The 11,054-nt window shown below is 46.6% G+C and overlaps 2 protein-coding genes across 3 annotated transcripts; one reads left to right on the forward strand and one right to left on the reverse strand.

Annotated features, from left to right (window-relative positions):
- Positions 1-2,751: 2,751 nt before the first annotated feature.
- si:ch211-125o16.4 (neuroblast differentiation-associated protein AHNAK) lies at positions 2,752-8,693 on the forward strand. The gene is made up of 5 exons (XM_061285198.1): positions 2,752-2,936; positions 4,009-4,068; positions 4,159-4,276; positions 4,358-4,533; positions 4,943-8,693. The coding sequence occupies exons 2-5, from the start codon at positions 4,066-4,068 to the stop codon at positions 8,444-8,446; spliced, it is 3,801 nt and encodes a 1,266-aa protein (XP_061141182.1). The 5' UTR covers positions 2,752-2,936; positions 4,009-4,065; the 3' UTR covers positions 8,447-8,693.
- edaradd (EDAR-associated death domain) lies at positions 6,509-11,042 on the reverse strand. 2 transcript variants are annotated; one of them, XM_061285211.1, is made up of 5 exons: positions 10,888-11,042; positions 10,374-10,459; positions 10,067-10,109; positions 9,769-9,836; positions 6,509-9,336 (listed from the first exon to the last, which is right to left on the reverse strand). In XM_061285211.1, exons 1-5 carry the CDS (start codon positions 10,931-10,933, stop codon positions 8,899-8,901), a joined length of 681 nt encoding a protein of 226 aa, XP_061141195.1. In that variant the 5' UTR covers positions 10,934-11,042; the 3' UTR covers positions 6,509-8,898. The 2 variants fall into 2 exon arrangements, with proteins under 2 accessions (XP_061141195.1, XP_061141194.1); XM_061285210.1 differs by having other exon boundaries at positions 10,374-10,462; positions 10,888-11,041.
- Between the last annotated feature and the right edge of the window lie 12 nt (positions 11,043-11,054).

The raw sequence follows: 11,054 nt of genomic DNA on the forward strand, positions 1-11,054 counted from the left end.
CAACAGTTGCATCCATCATGTGTCGTTGAAGAAGACTGATGCGTACTAAGTGGATTTTATAACAGTGGCTCTTCTATGGGGCAACATTCTTGAGCTTCTCCAAATACCAGCCATGCTTTTGTCCCTTTGGAACCAGCCTGACTTGGTGTTGCGCAAGTCCCAGGGGCCTGCCTCGTTGATGGCTTTAGCCTCCAAACCAATTTGAGATGATTTCTCTTCTCCGTCCTCGACTGTACTTTGCTTTCAAGTTGTTCCTTTTATTTGCTCGTTGTATCCATCAATAACACAACCTATAGCTGTGTGAGCAAAAATGGAAGCGTTAAATATGACAGTTGGCTCCGTTGAGTCGTGGCTTTGCGTGGAACCAGGTCTTTCTCCATGCTAACGGCTGCATTTTGGCCCACCCACTGGTGGCACATGAGTGTTGAGATCCGGTTTTTCTCTCATTGGAGAAAGGGCTGAGTTGAATCGTGGACTCTTGAATGAATTTCAGCAACACAAACAGTCTGTTCTGTAAAAGAATCTGCAAAGAATGTTGTTTCGCAGCATTCCCATGTGAACACACGGCTGGCTCGACTCAAATTTGACAACTTCCGCCTATTCAACACTCCGGATACGTTCTCAAAGTACATAGCGTGCATCGCTGAATCTGTATCGCTACTGTCTGAGGAATTTGTCAATTATTTTAAGGTTGCGGTTTAGATTTGGTGTCAAATCATAGCTTGAGTGGGGCGAGATGGATCATTTAATATCTATATATATAGATATAGATATATCATTTTAATCTAATAGATATGTTTATATATATATATATATGTGTGTATATATATATATGTATATATGTATATTATTAATAGGTCATACTATATTTCAATGTAAAACAATAAAAGAGAAAAGATGTTTTGCAAAATCCTATTGCTTGTTGCCACATACCTACATTGGGATGTTCTGAACCTCATCTCATCAAGACAGTATGGTGGCAAACAATTGTCTTTGACTTGTCATTCAGGATGTTGGTGACAGTTACACAAATGAACTCCTAGTGCTGCTAAATAGACCTTCCTTCTCCTTAGCGCTTACTAATCAAACACTTGACTCCAAAAGAGCCAAGCAAGCAGCAGCAACTATGTAATCCTTGACATGCTTTAATTGTCCAATGAAAGAGCTTGTTTTCAGGCAGGGTATGTTAAAAGTCTGACCAAAAGAGTGGGATTTTGGCTCTGCGAGTTTTGCAGGTTCTACCTGGGCTATTTTTCAGGTATCTGCACTGGACGATATAAATGAAAGGCGCACCTCCAACACAAATGGCTTCTTTCTCTTGGCTTGCAAACGTCATTTCTAATCTTTCTCTGCACAAACGACCGAAGACTGCTCCCATGGGAAGCCTAGAAGAGCACAACCAGAACGGGATCCAAGCAGAATCATTTCAACATTTTAACAAACGCACCATGCTATGTTCTTTGACTTTTAGTGAATATTTCAAATGTATTCCCCGGTCCCGATGATCTGAGCCGATCGGTCACATTCTGATGACAGCGAACCTTCTCAAATCAGTTCATCCGAACGAGGAGCCGAAGGGCAGGAGCCGAAGGGCAGAAACCGAACGCACAAATTGCTCAACATCATTTACATAGCCTGTTGTGCACATGCCAAGAGCAGCAGCGCCCCTCCCACACACCAAATTGTGTTCAAGTCAAAGTGCTTCAAAGTGAAAGACCTGATATGGAACTAATCCGTATCAAATGACACATTTCTATTCAAGGCTTAACTCCAAATCAAATGAAATGGGATACTAGGAGCACGTCCGATATTGTTACATTGCCATCCAAATGCAAAAAGGCGTCATTCCTTTCTTTTTTTTGTGGATCAGTATCCTATCCTTGCTGTGACTTGAGTCAGCTGGCGTTTGACTTCTTTCTAGCGAGCCCAAGGCCTCCGCCCTTCTCCACTCGTCGCATTGTAATCATTTGTCGGCTGGGCAGGGTAGTGACTCACGCTTGAGCTTAATGTGCATCTTAGCAAGAAAAGCTGACTTTTGTCAAAGTAACTGTGTGGATTGCATCATTCAACTGCGTGCGTGCGTGCGTGCGTGCGCATGCAAGTCGATAGGACAAATGCTAACTTGGAGCTTTAGAAAGGAGATATGCGTTGATTTCCATACTTCCAAACGCTTCCTAGTTGTGTCGATCAAAGATTTCTGGACTTTTTCTGTCCAAATGCGCTCATTGGAGCAAACATAATTCACTTGTCACTCTTGGGTTCAAATGACTTGCTTTCATGTATGTACATGCATATACGAGAAGGATGGACGGACGGACAGATACTACATGACCTAGTGGACGATTGTCACCTCAGTTATCTTGGCAGCCCTTTGTAAAGGGTATGCTGTACCGCCCGCCACTCCTTGGACAAAAATGTAATAAGGGGATTGAAGCTTTGCTATGCAGTAAAAACACTAGCAAGTGCAGTGACATTGAGGCAGGCAAAATGTCACAAAGGTATTGTTGAGAAAGCTATTGATGCAAGTAGAAAGAAGGGTTTGTGTCATTCTCCGAAACCTGGTTGGTCCAGTTCCAAAGGAGTGGTGTGTTTCTCTCTGCAATGGCTTTTTCTCTGGGTGCTTCTCGTCTGGTTTCGACCGCCAAAAGGCCTGCCTTTGCCTCTCTCCAACATGCTTGTCGAGTGAGGTGTGTGCGTACCTGCGTGCCTGCGTGGCTGCGTGCCTGCGTGCGTGTGTTGCAACGGCACAGGGGGCATGAGGAGAGGCATTACTGGTGCAGCCCAACCTGTTCTCCTGGTTGTCATCCAGCTTGTAGGCATTTAACTGGCAGAGTCTTCCCATCCTTGTGACAGAGCAGACTCGACAGGCTAAAGAGGAGACCGATCTGGCTGGGCTTTCCTTAGGTGGAGGCGGGCGTCCCACGAAGCAGTACACAGTGAGTGCACACATTAGCTCAAAGGAATCCCATCATGACTTCATTGTGAAGAAGCAGGCATTTGATGCACATTATGTCATTCAGGAGTCCATAGACTCTTTTGTACGCATGCTGAATTGTCGTCATCGTTGTCTATATAGATGTCTCTCTCTCTCTCTCTCTCTCTCTCTCTATATATATACACTTTATTTTCAGTGCAGTCAGTGAAAATGTGCAAATGCACAAGAACAGAAAGATTCGACGATTGACAATATTTTCATGTTTCATACTTTCTCCTGTACGCCTGCTATGCTCTATAATTCTAAATACATTGATTTTATTCATTTTTGCCCGATTTATAATCGTTGATACAACTGATAGATTTCAGCAATTGCTGTGACGTGTGACAAGCTGAAATATTTGTTGCTTTTGGGACATCAGGCAACATCTTTTGTCCCTTTTTCTCCACGGATGTTGCAATGTACCTTGTTGAGTTTACATGCGGGGGGGGGGGGGGGGATCGGGTGTGGTTGACAGACAGACAGACAAGGAGAAAGACAGAGAGACCCAATGTTATGTGGCGGAAGGCACGTGTGGATCAGTGCGGCATGCGCATGGGGGAATGTGAACCGACTGGTCCACATGCATGCTTGCAAAGGAAGGCCTCACATTCTTGAGGCAGCGGCTGTTGTTGTTGTTTCGGTGTCTCGTCCAACGCCTCGGCTTAGGAAGACTGAGCACGCACAAGCGAAACGGGATGAGTCCTTATTTCCAACAGTGATCATTGGCTTTCTTTCAACTGATGCATGGACATTGCACGCGTATTTAGAAAACTCGATACGCATATTGGTAGCATGGAATCATCATCAGTCATAAAAGAACCTGTCCAGGAGCTATGTAGTTTGAAATTGAATTGTATCCACTCATTCGGTCGAGAATTTGTCAACCTGTACTTCTTCTTGTCTTGATCTTCACATTTGTGTCTATGACTTATTCTGGTAGAGGACCAGCACACAGTAGAATGCTTGACTTTTGATTCCATTTTATGCTACCGGTATTTATATTGTTGTTGGTTATCTACTCTGTTTTTCAGAGCTACATCTGCAGAGCACCTTCCGGGGCATGTCTTTCTAAACACACCTAAGAGATCATGGTGAGGAACAGGAACGGACTCGGCGACGGTGAACATTGCTACCTTTGAATCTGGGAAATAAGTCTCATTGTCCATTCCTCTGCAACCAAGAGCGCAGACAGCATGAGCGGCTTTTACGAAAGCCCGCTGGTGGAGAACGCCGGGCGAGGAGCGCTCATCGGAGGGATCCCGGACGGCACGTTTGTCGGATCCAGCGCTGCGCAGACAGGCAAGCGAGTCGGCAAATGTTATCCCAGACGGCCACGTAAGCCGCTTGAAGGATTCGCGACGACTTTTCAATTTCTTTCAGGGGAAGATGTCGTAGCGGCCACCATACACCTGGATCACCTCAGCCGAAATGAAGTGCAGAACATCCTGAGGGCACTGCAGCCATACGGCAACAACATGAAGGTGGTGACAAAGAAGGAGCTCGGCGCCGATGCCAGCCCCAGCTCCGAGGGATTAGGCCTTCAAGGCCCACCAGAGGTAAATCTTCTCATTTCAATTGGAAATCAAGCTAGGTCATCTATTCACTTACACAACAGCATCCTGTATTGTTGTTAATAATTGAAATATCGCTCTTGTAATCAATGAGCTAGTATGTGCCAATTTCATTTTGGTTCCAAAAAAAAAAAAGTGGCTTTTCCACGATACGTATGTCTCCTAAATTTTTCATTGAACTCCAATTGATCATTCATTACATTTTTTTCCATTTGTATTGTTAAGTAAAAGCCCTGCTCCGGGTCTCTGGGTTTAACCTGCAAAAAATATCGCTTCCCGTATCCAGACAGTTGCTCATCAAACAAAGACCTTCATTAGCAAGAGAGTTATGCAAAAAACCCATAATTGCTGTTTGTCCGAAAATAATTGTATTTCTTTTCTGTTGAATCGACAGATGCTCAGTGGTGACTCCGTCGAGAGCAATCTGTCTACATCATCAGCTGAGAACCATCTTTCTTCTCTTGATAGCATGAGAGCAAAGTTACATGCCTCTCAGACCATTGGGAGGGAATACAATGAGGTTCCCAATGTGAATCTCACTGCATTGTCAGCTGGTGCTGGTGCTGAGGCTGGGGCTGGGGCTGGGGCCGGGGCCGGGGCTGGGGCCGGGGCCGGGGCCGGGGCTGGCTTTACGCTACCCTCCCCTGCAAAGGTTGGTCCAGATCTTGATGGCACCCTCACAGCACCCAAAGTCAGTTTGGCCACTCCCCAGCTCAACAATCACAGTGCTGCTTCACTTGATATGGACAAAGCACAAGTCAAGACAGGTAACCTCCATTACAAAGCGCCCCACTTTACAATGCCAAAATTTGATGTACCACAAGGAGATGGTGGTCTAAAGCTTCCCTCTGTTAATGGAGGAACAAAGGGCCTTCATCTCTCTTCGCCCAATTTAGACATGAATGGAACAAATGTCGATCTGAATGGACCAAAAGTGGATTTCAATGCTCCTGCTGTTAACTCGGGAACCCCAAATGCTGACATTGGCGTATCATCAGATCCTTTCAAGCGGCCACACCAAAAGTGGAAGCTGAAGAAGCCCAAGCTTCATGGTGCCAAAACTGATCTGGACTTTGATGCAACAGTCCCCCAAGTGGAGGGTGCATTCCATGCATCAAATGTGAACTTGCCAAATGCTGACCCCGATTTAGACATTCAACAGCCGCATTTGGATGGTAAATTTGTCTGGCCTCATTCCAAATGGAAGAAACCCAAACTCAAAGGCCCAAAGGCCGACTTAGACCTACACCAACCTTATGTGCATGTGTCAACTCCAAAGCTTGAAAGTGGCATTCATGCTCAAGTGGACCTCCCGAAAGCTGACTTAAAAGGTCCCAGTTTAGATGTTGAGACGCCACATGTTGGCCTTGACGCTCCGTCGGTGAAAAAAAACTGGCACCTGAAGTTTAAGAGACCCAAAGTACCTGATGCGAAACTGGACACAGATGTGAGTACACCAGACATTGGCCTTGATGGTAATATGAGTGTACCAGGAGTTGACCTGAATTCACCCGAACCGGGTTTAGACGTGAATGCACCGAGTGTGGACGTTGATGCTCCATCAGGTAAAATCAGGTTTCCAACTCTGAAAAAGTTCTGGCTTGCCGGACCCAAGGTGAAAACCCCGAGTGTTGATCTTGACGCTGATATGAAAGCCCCTGACCTTCAACTTTCAACTTCACAGCCTTCGCTTCTGGCCCCCGATCTGAATTTACCTAAAGCCGACGTTAAAGTGCCTGATGTCGATGCTTCTGGAAAAATCAAATGGCCTACCCTAAAAAAGCCCAAATGGTCTCTGTCGGGTCCAAAGGTGAATGGTCCAGATTTGGATGCTCGTGCTTCTACATCTGACCTGAGTCTCACCTCTCCAAAGTTTGACGGTGAGCTGACCGCACCGGATCTAGAAGTCAAAACTGCTGAATTGAATGGACCCAATCTAGACATCAACGGTCATGCCCCATCTGGAAAATTCAAATGGATCAAGAAACCCAAGTTTGGTACGCTGATGGGTCTAAAATCTGATGTCGACAGTGAGATCAAGGTGCCGGATGTGGAGCTCAAGACACCCGATGTCAATTTAACGACACCGGATGTGGATCTTTCGCCAAACGTTCGAGCTCCGGACCTCGATTTCAGCACGCCAAAGGCTAACATCAGCGGCCCTGATTTAGATCTCCACACGTCCGCTCCAAACATTGACCCGATTGATGGCAAAGTGAAGTTCCCAAAAATAAAAATGCCCAAATGGCCAAAAGTCAAAGGCTCCTCAAATATTGATGCCAATGTTGATGTTCCTAATTTAGACGTGGATACGCCCAAAGTCGATTTAAATGCACCTGATGTGTCCTTGTCAACACCAAAGCTCGGAGGTAGTCTTGATACATCCGATGTCAATCTGCAGTCTCCAGAACTTTCGAGCGGGCATTTCAAGTTTCCCAAACTGAAATTGCCGACATTGTCAAAGGTCGGAAAGCCCGATGTTGATATTGATGCGAATGTCAAGGCTCCACAACTCCACATGGCTCCTATTGCTCTAGATACAGAAGACTTGAATATTTCTGCTCCCAACATTGCCGGTGGCTTTGCTGCTCCAAATGTAAGTCTCCCTAAAATGGATTTAAATGGTGCACATATAGCCAATGCTGATTTGGGATTACCACGATTGAATCTTTCTGGCCCTCAAATTACAAACTCAGGGCTGGACATGAACCTGCCCCAAGCAGATGTTAAGGGACCCAGTCTGCATCTGCCTACGGTACCCGATGCCGAGGTGAAAGAGCCGGACCTGAGCCTTGGAAATGTCCATGTGGCCAACGTTGGCACCAAATTGCCAAAGGCTACCTTGGACGCACCTGATGTCGAGCTCAACGGTCACGTACCAGATGTGGGTATGGACTTGCCGAGTGCAGAGCTTAAAGGCCCGGATGCGCAGTTGAAAAGCCCAGTCGTAGGCTTGGATTCCCACAGAGCGGACTTTACCTTGCCTCACTATAAGCTTCCAAAGCTGGACCTTTCAAGCCCTGGAGTTGAACTTCCCAGTGTTCATCCCTCACTTCAGGCTGGACTGGACACACCCCGGGTGGACATCGGTACGCCGAAAGCAGATGCAAACACGGTAGATTTAAGTGCTCCAAAGGTTGAAGGGAAGATAAAAGGAGCAGAAATAGATGTGGAAGCTCCAAAGGTAGACACGGGTCTTGAGAAACCCAAATTACCACATTTTAAGGTTCCAAAACTAAATTTCTCAGGATCCAAAAGTACAAGCGTCAGTCCAAAGCTGTCGTCGCTTGACGGCGAAATGTCTTCCCCTGAAATGAGCACCGACAGTCCTGACATAGCAATCAGAGCTGGAGATGGTGCAATCCAAGGTTCTCCCAAAAGTAAATTTAAGTGGCCCTTCAAATGGGCATTTCGATCCAACTCGCTGGAGACGGAGCACGAAAGCAACGCTGAAGCGGACGCTCCCAAATTCCGATTGCACACTTTGCCCAGAAATTGCATTGAGAGCAAGAAAGAAACTCCAGATATCTTTCACCTGTCACGATCTGACCACGAGGCCAAGGATTATATTGTCAGCAAAGGGATCCGTTTAGCGGTCCGGAACGCACCGTCGACAAATGGAGAAAGGGTAGACGTCATGGAGAGGTTGAGAATGGCAATGGAGAAAGCCCCGTCGTCCAACACCTCACCGACAGAGGAGAAAAGCGCCAGCCTGCAGGCTCTCCGTGCCTCTGGAGATGCGGTCGACTCCGGTTTTGTCCCTCCAGGAGGGACTTTGGAAGTGGAAAAGCCGCAGTGCCCGCTGGGCTTGATCCAGCCTCCGAGGCTCGCCCACGAAGCCGACGAAAGTGACAAAGTATCGTTAGGCCTCTCCAACATGCTGGGACTTGAGGTGTAGAATTCCCATTGAAATGAAAACGGCTCTTTCTCAAAACCATGTGCATATCCCTCTTATATTTATTATATACAGTGTGTCTGGATTTGTATCTGTTGTCAAAGATTGATCGACAAATGTGATCTACTTTCCTTGCGTACTGCCTTTTTGGACACTTAACGCTTTCCCTTTCAACAAGTAACATTGTCCTTTTAATGAAGTAACTGTGAATGCATGTGATTGAATAAAAAGAGCAGTATATATGAAAAGATCCATCCGTGCACAATCTTGTTTTCAGTAGGCAGATGCTTGTTTGGAACAATATTGTGACTCTTGGGACAATGAACTCTCTACCCATCACATTGTAAACAATTGACAGGGTTGGGAAAGAGAAAGCTTTGGATCACTCGGTTGTCGCGGCACCCCTAAAAAAGGGCGGCGTCTGAGAAAGAACAAACGGGCAGCGCCAAAGGAAATCAATGAGATTGCTGCCAGCGTGACGGCCAATCCTTTTCCATCCAGCTCTGCAACAATCGCAGCACGTCCATCCGCTGGTAAAAGCGACACAGTTCACTGAGCTCGCTGACCGCTTTCTGGTTGTAACGCAGCAGGAACTCCTGGGTGGGGCTGTGGGACAGAGAGCCTTGGGTCCGGTACTCCAGCAGGGCCAGCTCGTCGTAGCTCATCCCCCAGCGGCTGGCAAAGTTCTTCCAGTTTTTCACAGCGCAGTGGTTGGGGTCCAGCTTGAGTCGCAATGAGTCCAGAAGATCTTTGTCATTCAGGAGGTCGCTGATCTTGGGAGGTGGTGCAGGAAGCCAGCACCTTTCACAAGGGATCTTGAGCTCTAATTGGACTTCTTTGGGCTGCTCCGTACCCGCTGACGTCGGCGTCGGGCAGGTACATTCTTTGACCGGCTATGACGAAAAACACAGTCGATACAAATGATTCACACGGAGCATGCCCTATTATTGACATGCTTTCAAAACATGTAGCCAGCTCCTAAATCGTATAGGCCTGAAGTGCATTTCGCCGCTAAAAATAGGATATTGGCAGCCCGTTTCGTCTCCTTCAATCCAACGTGCTAATCGATTCTTTCATGCTTGTAGGAGGAACATTATTCCTTGAAATAGAATTGATGGAGAACATTTCTTTCCATCATTTTATTACGTTCACCCGACAAATGGTGGTGGGCTGCCAAAAGTGTCAAGTGCTGTTTACTGTTCGGCCACTGGGCGACGATCGAAATCATGGAGTCAAACCCGAGAGGCGCTTTTGCAACTTTCCTGTGGGGTGGAACTCAATGGGTGAAAGATGGCTTATGATGCAAAGCATTCAGTAACACTGACCTGCCGTATTCTGTCCGGGGGCTTCAAGTATCCAGAGGGCATGGAGCTCAGGTGGAGTGTCACAGCATCTGGCCAACACACTTCTTATCAAACACTGGATTTCAACATTTTTCGCTGTCCATATTTTCCGCAGTTGATATCCAAAGCAGCTCCCGAAATATATATATATATATATTCCGAAAATGCTTGAAATACGTACGATGACTCTGATTTGCCATGAGCTAGCTTAAGCATCCCAATAGATTGGAGGTCAACAAGGTTCCCAGAACCAGAGCGTTGTGTTGCGTGACGTACTTACCGTTAGGATCAGTCACTTGCACCGGGTGATTGGCTTCTAAAGACTGCGACAGAAAAAAGGAAAGAGCAGTTAATAATAGGAAAATGAAAGCAACTCAAAATAAAGAGCCCTTTTGTGGAAGCCTAAAATGCAGCCCGACACACATAATGGGAGTGTGCAAAGGAAGCATGCTGGAACTTGTTCCTCCCTCAGCCCTCGTGTGCTTGGAGTAGTTTTACAGTACAGCTTATCAGCGCAAAGAAGGCAAATGTGCATCAAACAAACAAGAAAGGCTAGAGTAGAGAATGAAAATGAAAAAGGTACTCACAAACTGAGCCACAAAGGTGCCGGTGCCGGTGGTGGTGGTGGTGGTGGTGGTGTCCGTGTCCTCCACCGGCTCTGAGATGATTCTTTCTGCTTCCAAACACACAAAGGTTTTCTCAACTGCAAATAAAGTGAAGTCCGAGTCTGGGCTGCTCCCCGCCCGAGCTCCAGTTCAAACGACTCGTATCTTGAGTCCTCTTTGCCCATTGTAAGAAATGAAAATGCCATGAATCTGTTCCATCCTTCAGAAAAAATCGTTTCATGTGTGAAAGTATCTTTTGCTCAAATATAATATGTCAGCATGAGTGCTTCAACACAACATTAGCAGGATGTCCCAATCCGTGTATCATGCCGAGACACGACACAAAGGGATTGAGCCCGTTCAAGAGCGTACAAGCAGTCTGACTTTACACATCAAAAAATGCCTCCATTCAGACTAGAAAAGCTCATCTTAACTCTTGTTCATTTCATAAAGCAGCTTTTACCAACTATGTACATTTGTGATCCGTGCCACTTACCAAATGGTTCTTTGCATGCTTTCAAAGTGCTCATTCTTGAAGCCATCTCCAGTTGAAAGTTGTTGGTTGCTGCCTGCCTGCCTGCCTGCCTGCCTGCCTGCCTGCCTGCCTGCCTGCCTGCCTGCCTGCCTGCCCGCCCGCCCGCCCGCCCGCCCGCCCGCCCGCCC

The sequence above is a fragment of the Syngnathus typhle genome, linkage group LG8 (assembly GCF_033458585.1).
Source record: "Syngnathus typhle isolate RoL2023-S1 ecotype Sweden linkage group LG8, RoL_Styp_1.0, whole genome shotgun sequence".
Classification (NCBI taxonomy): Eukaryota; Metazoa; Chordata; class Actinopteri; order Syngnathiformes; family Syngnathidae; genus Syngnathus; species Syngnathus typhle.

What these genes read in the sequence shown, in the direction of transcription:
- si:ch211-125o16.4 (XM_061285198.1), top strand. An exon ending in ATCCAGCGCTGCGCAGACAG is followed by an intron (nt 4,277 to 4,357) that starts GCAAGCGAGTCG and finishes AATTTCTTTCAG; the next exon opens with GGGAAGATGTCGTAGCGGCC. An exon ending in GCCTTCAAGGCCCACCAGAG is followed by an intron (nt 4,534 to 4,942) that starts GTAAATCTTCTC and finishes TTGAATCGACAG; the next exon opens with ATGCTCAGTGGTGACTCCGT.
- edaradd (XM_061285210.1), bottom strand. Translation starts at nt 10,933, where the DNA reads ATGGCTTCAAGAATGAGCACTTTGAAAGCATGCAAAGAACCATTTG. An exon ending in AGCATGCAAAGAACCATTTG is followed by an intron (nt 10,463 to 10,887) that starts GTAAGTGGCACG and finishes TGTGTTTGGAAG; the next exon opens with CAGAAAGAATCATCTCAGAG. An exon ending in CCCCGGACAGAATACGGCAG is followed by an intron (nt 9,337 to 9,768) that starts GTCAGTGTTACT and finishes TTTTCGTCATAG; the next exon opens with CCGGTCAAAGAATGTACCTG.